The sequence below is a fragment of the Lytechinus pictus genome, chromosome 3 (genome assembly GCF_037042905.1).
Source record: "Lytechinus pictus isolate F3 Inbred chromosome 3, Lp3.0, whole genome shotgun sequence".
Taxonomy (NCBI): domain Eukaryota; kingdom Metazoa; phylum Echinodermata; class Echinoidea; order Temnopleuroida; family Toxopneustidae; genus Lytechinus; species Lytechinus pictus.
The window spans coordinates 58,879,451-58,886,459 of NC_087247.1; the positions used below are offsets into that span (position 1 = coordinate 58,879,451).

Consider the following 7,009-nt stretch of genomic DNA (forward strand, 5'->3'; position numbering starts at 1 on the left):
CATGACCTTACAAAGGGAAATGATGTGAATCATTGACGATCACTCAGACTGGAGTTTCTTATCATTGATGTCAAAGGAACATTTTCTCGTTGAGTATTTATATTTCTAATTCAAATGCTTTGTGTCTACTTGATTATTATTATTTTTGTTGATTCCTGTTGAATAATGTATTTTCAAAAGAGAAAAGTTAATGTAATATTGCATTTATCTACCATCAATTACCCCTGTACACTACACTGTCATGAGATGGCAGGATTGTATTGACCTAAAAAAACTTGCCCTCTCTGTGTTCCGTCTGAGCTATAGCTATTCAAATAGTTATCATGATAACATTCTTATACCCCAAAAATCAAGATTAATAGATTATTGAAATTTTAATCCTTTCTTTTTATCTGTTCTCTTTGAAGATGTCGTCCAAATTTGATGACTCTGTGGTACTGGATCTCTTCCAAGATGATTTCATTCCACCTCCATCTTTTGATCTCTCAATGTGTGATGATGAATTCAATAGTGCACTCCATGGTTATGCCCCAGAGGTGAGTCTGAATATTCAATTAATCCCCTGTTTAGTTTGGAATCTGAGGACATGGCTATAATTTCAGATGCACTTAATCTTGGTGAGGTTGACAATCCACTCTTCTAATTACACCAAGTTTTATACTAACATTGTGTTTTTGCATTGTAATTACAATACTCCATCAAATTTGAAAAAAAAAAATTCACAATTGTCATTGTCTTAGAATTATTTCATGTGGTCTCAAATGCAACTTATTTCATTTTATAAAATAGATTCAAATGAAGCCAATAATGAGTGTGTATGCAAGTCACGTGTTCATGCTCTAATTCTACGCAACCTCCCAGCCATGCATTTTTTATTGCAGTACTGCACATTTTGGGTGCATAATTTTACCCAAAGCGCATTAGAACTAATACATCATGTAAAACACAAGTTCTTTCAAAGAAAAGGCTATGGCAAGGACTTTGTTGCGCTTACTGTTAGCACGCGTACTAGATAGAAAGCAGGTGTGATCTCTTTATCTGTCCAATCCTTAGAAATTTGCAGGGATATGAATGACCTTTCCACTATGAATTCATACTGCAGACCCATTTTGTAAAACAAATAATGCACATTTTTTGAATTTGTGATGTTAGTGCCAATGCAAGCATCTCAGGTATTCCTACAGTGACATGTTTCATATCGTAAATACCCTCAAATGCACTGCATCGCCACAACACACTCATAAATGTTCATTATTTGTATGGTATATGGTTGATGTAATGAATTCCTTATTTGAGTATAGCATATAATATATAGGTACTGTTAAAAAATATGTTCTGAATCGAAGGTAAGAAATTTGCAAAGTCTTAAGATAATTGAATACAAAAATATCTACAGGTTTTAGAAAACTATGAATGATATTTGAACATTGCTGGTGGATTTGGCGCTACATGGAAACAATATCATAAGTATTATTTTATTCATTAAAGAGAAATTCCAGTATTTGCAGTAAACACTGATTTCATGAGAAAGTCTGTAAAACAAGGCTTAATTGTCAGTATATCATCGAGGATCTAGATCTGGTACAGTTACATAAACTGAACTTTGTGAAATCTTGAAATCTACGCTGAAAAATGTTCACACTGAAGATCACCAACACAGATAGGCACACGTGGGACAGTGTATTATTATTGCTAAAATAAAGACTCGACGGAAGTGACCGAATCCGCGCTTATTTTGCTTATTTCTCAGCAATTACACAATTTCTTCCAGAATCCTTTGGCACATATTTTTTATTCATACAAACAGACACTTAGGTGGTCATTATATTAGATTCTGTAAAAAGTCATTTTTAGATCGTTACCAAAACTGGAATTTATCTTTAAATGGTTACATCTAGGTCTAAAACTATCTGTTATTAGGTAGCTTTTATAGATAGTTAATTAAATCTCAGATAATCCCACAAAGAAAATGGGTTCAAGTAATGACATTGGCATTGATAGCATTTTAAGAAGATGAATATACATTTTTACTTCTACACTGACAAAGTTATTGGGTAAAAGTAACTATACCATACATATTCTTTAAGCCATTTGGCTTATAATTGATAAGGTCATTTGCCAGAATTTATGATTTGAATAAAGAAATAATATATGAAACATATTTTTCTTTCATTATGTCATTATTTATTGAGTAAATCATGTTTGAGTCAACTAAGACAAGATTAAAAAAACATTGTTTGAGGTTACGATTATAATATTTTTGTTTAAATCAATTGAATGCTGCAGTGCAACATGGGGAAAAACCCCATCATGTAAGTCTAATGAGGTTTGTAAGACTGTTGACACAGTTGTTGATATCAATCTCTGAACTTTCAAAAATATCATTTTCATGAGATCTGTATCTCTCTACTCAGTCTGTCTCTATCAGATAAAAAAAAACATTTTAGCAAGAAAACACTGATCTTTATCATAGAATATATGATGAAAATATATCCTTCAAATTGGAAATAACTTTCATAAGATGTAATTTCAAAGTTTAATCACTGATGGCTTTAAGATTGGTATTCAACTGACCAAGCAACCATGTTTTACTTTCGGTTTAGGTAAGAGAGGCTGATGACATGAATAGAAAATTGATTTTTACATTTTTATAGAAAATATATATATATTTATATGTGTGTTTGTGTGTGTGTATATATATATATATATATATACATATATATATTTAGGACTAGTAAGGGATTTATCTTTTTTTTTGCCTCTTTATAATACCAAATAGTATACAAATACAACATTTTAGAAGTGATATTTTGTTTGTAAGGACAATTATTTTATATATGCTAAATTGCCAACAGATTTACAAAATTATCACTTTCAAAAGTTATTGTTCCTAAGATATGATAATTATTATGTTTGTTTATGTAGTGAATTTATCATTATTTCATTTATTCATTTTGATCATGGTAGCTCCTTGTTTTGATCATTTCAAAACATTGAACCAATGATGATAATGTCTTTGTGGACCATGTTAGAACTTAAATTATAAACTGTATTAGGCAACGTTTATAGCCAAGTATGCACTATATTGATTCCATAATTGCCCTTTGTTTTTTACATTATTTCTTTTTGTATATGTTTCGTATGTCAAAATACACATATGGTATGAGTAAATGATTTCTGTTTATATTATTTCCTTTCGCATATGGGAATCAGATTCTGTATGAAGTTCTGCCACAGTTTGACCCCCTGGTTGCATCAGAAGAGGAATTTAACACTACCATACAATGTCTAGGTCCACAGGTATAGAAGATCCATCCATGGCTTGCATCTACGCAACTGAGCATTACACACGCTTTCTTCATTCATTCATTCATTCATTCATTCATTGATACATGCATATCAACTCTCATAAAAATTTCAGATTAATAATTCCTACATGACACAATAAAACCAGAATAGAGTTGATTTGTTTCTATAATCACATTAGTATGAAAAGGCGTAAAACAATATAGGCTTATGTCTATCCTAATGGTGTTTATTTCAAATTTGTCGAAAATGCAATCCTTATATATTACATAATTTTTTTAGCAAATAATTGAATGTGGTTGCAGATCAAAAAGGAAGGAATTTTTAAGATTAGTTGATAGAAATTTTAATGGGATTGTAAACTGCTCTGTCTAGGTTTTGTGTTCTGTACATATTGGCAGTTATAGTTCACTGAACCACAATATTTAAATGGAAAACATCTTCTTTTTCCTCTCTTTGTTATGTGCCTGTGAAATCTTGCCTGACTTTTGTAGTGTGACATTTTTTTCTGAAAAAACCTGATCACTTTTAAACTTTCACAAATGAATGTATTTACATGCACATATTTTTTATTTTGGATTAATTAGAATATTGATGCTTATTTCACAACCCAAGATTTATTGTTTTGTTGAATTAAATACGATATGCATAATTTGCATAACTTAATGAATTTGTGTTTTACCAAATATTGACATCATTTAGAAGATGCAAGTGCCATAATACATAAATACATGTTTATCTTTCATACCTTTATATTAAAGTGTATGCATTTATCACTTATTTAAGAAAAAGAATCTTCTATTTTTCGGAATAACATTGTTTATGAATTTAATTGATATTTGCGGGACAAAAAAATCATGTATAAATAATGCATTTGACTAAATATTGGTTAGGCCCTTTTTATCTCCTAAGAGTCAACTGAAAGCCGTTCATGCCATGTGCCATTACTGTTTAATTTTTGGTAGAACTAAAAGCTAATTATCATATTCACTCACTCTAACTTGCTTGATGAAGCCTCCCTAATATACATTACTCATTGCCATTCATCAACATGCATCACAATATTTAATAAGCTATGATTGATAATGATGGCTAACAGAGATATATAGTTACTATAAATAACCTTTCAAACTGCTTCTCTGCATGCTGGAATTACCCTGGCCTGAGCTGAAAAAAAGTCTGCGATTGTTGCCAACTTTGTAATTCTGCCATTTCCGTTGCTGCCTAGCAAGTTAAGCCTATGTATCAAGTTGATAGTTTGCTGTCAGTATTTGATACGACCAGCCTGATTAAGTATAATATGCTTTGGAATGTAATGCCATACAGAAAAAAGAGCATTTAGAAGTGGGGTTGGAAAGAAACTATTGCTTAATATTGCATGAAAATGTCTGCTGATACTTACCTTTAATGGCAAAGTTTTTGTTGTCTGCAATAAAGATTAAAGATAGGATTAGGAATCAAATCCTCTCAGTATTTCAGTAATTTGCAACATCATTTTGTCATCACATCTTTATATTTCTTGACAATGTGAAATCTCTGTTTTCATTGCCTTGTCTAACATATATTGCTCAAAAACATTTACCAGATGTTGTTCAGTATGCCACAGTTTAACATTCTTTTATTCTTGGGTGTCACATATTTCAAAGCTTATTCACATATGAATGATTTAATTATGATGCATTGATATTCACATTAATGTACATTCTGAAACAGGGTGACAAAAAACCACAGGACATAGGTACTCGAGAACCATTGAACACATTGCATCTGCATTTGGGAACAACACTTTCAATCTAGAAAGCCAGATCTTATAAGTCACTCCATTGTGAGAGGGATACCAGTAGTCAGATTCTTGAGTTTTATGACCTTAAATCTGTTTTGATTTCTTGATACTCATTAAATACTCATTGAATTAGCTAAAGGAATTGTTAAGTTGGTTGGGTGTGGAGTTATTCTAAAAAAATAACATCTTGTTCCTCCCCTACTTTCTTCAGCACAGCACAATATCCTGGGAAATTTAGGTATTTCTCACCCAAGAAATACAGAGAAAAAGTTGTAAACGTTTCTGCAACTAGGGGAAATTTCATTATAAGAAAAGGAGGTTATATAAAATAAAATCTAATGTGGTTTGATAACAGTAGACTAATAACAACTACATAATTAAAAATGACAAAACTCAATGAGATAATGTGAGTCTGCAAATTGAGATGTTATCTTTCTTTAATGATGTTGTGGTCAACACAACAAAGTATGTTTCTTATTATTATAAATGCTTATCTCAGACCTGCATTATTGAGGGTTATTGGCTATATGGTATGTGGTTTGTAAAGCCTGGCCTGGGAGTCATTTCATGGCAGACAGATAATCTGGGTGTGAAGTCACATGCTCATCTAGGATTAAATCCTGGGATACAGCTTTCTAAATCAATATCACTTACTGCACTCAATCTCTTTGCTCATCTTCTATTTCAAAAAAAAAATACAGCTCAAATGCATGTTTTGAATTTAATGATAATTTAATTTAAGTAGAATAGTGTGATACTTCATGATTAATATTGATGCACACTGTTTGACAGTGTAATATAACATATTTATCATTGCTGTACCAGTAGTTTGTTGGATGTGAATTATAATGCAATGTTCAATTGAATTTTTTTTTTTATAGGAAGAATTTTTTTCTTGCAGTTTTAATTTCACTCTAAAGTTACAAACTATGACTTGAGGTTACAGCAATAACTGAGCAGCAAGGCTGCAAGATTTCGGTTAACCTAATGAAACATGAGGTGCAGAGTTCCCATAGGATTTGGACAGGGATTAATGCTTTTAATTACTTCTTGTTTTTCTCCATTTATGGTTAATTTATAAACCCTGAAGGTAGTGGAGTCCTGTGTCTTGTTATCAGTATCGTGGTCGCTGACGGCCGAAACTGTCCACCATTGAATATTTCACAGTGGTAGTCAATGTAACATCACATTTGCCTGACTGGCATTTATTTCAAAGAAAATTATAAAACTGACTGGTTGATGCCCCCTTTAATGCCCATGGCAAGTTGTAAGGCAATTATAAATCCCTGGTGACAACCCTGATCAATTCAAAATTTCAAAATAGTTATGTTAAAAATTGTTTAAAAAAAAATTATGCATTCAGGTGCATGTAAGATAAGAATATTGAGTTTCAACTTTAGCCAAAGGGAATAATCCACCCCCCCCTGAATATCTTCTAGTCATGTCAGAAGTGTACTACATAGTTTAAGTCAATGTGATTAAAAGCAACATAACGCCCCACAATTATATAGCTATGAATGTTAATGACTTTTTATTTTATTATTTTTCATATTTACTTGTGTTTATTGCTTTAAAGCGCAAGATGTTAGTGTGAGAGATTCCTGCATGAAAATGTTATAGATCGCGGCCTAAATATTTAAAGACCCTGACCGGTGTAAAAACAATCATATATCAAAATAAAGGTAATGATTCATACAATACAAATATACCAAAAATATTACATATATCTCCTTCCAATAGTTAAAAATATAAAATAAAAATCAAAGAAACTGCTCCTCCAAAGTACGCTTCGATTGAGCACCCCCACGTCGCCTGGAAATGATGACGTCACGTTGTGTCAGGAGGGTTGTGATTCCATAGGTTTGTGTACAAAAGCATTGGGTATTTTATTCCATTTCCATGTTATGAATCCATTATTTT

General features: G+C 31.6%; 1 protein-coding gene across 1 annotated transcript in view; it reads left to right on the forward strand.

The window, feature by feature from the left end:
• The window catches only part of LOC135153448 (uncharacterized), a 37,836-nt gene extending 31,241 nt beyond the window's left edge, over nucleotides 1–6,595 (forward strand). Inside the window, exons 3-4 of the mRNA XM_064096032.1 lie at nucleotides 408–536; nucleotides 3,214–6,595. Of these exons, the coding sequence (XP_063952102.1) occupies nucleotides 408–536; nucleotides 3,214–3,306 (222 nt within the window). The 3' untranslated portion in view covers nucleotides 3,307–6,595. The remainder of the gene's footprint in view (nucleotides 1–407; nucleotides 537–3,213) is intronic.
• Nucleotides 6,596–7,009: the final 414 nt, after the last annotated feature.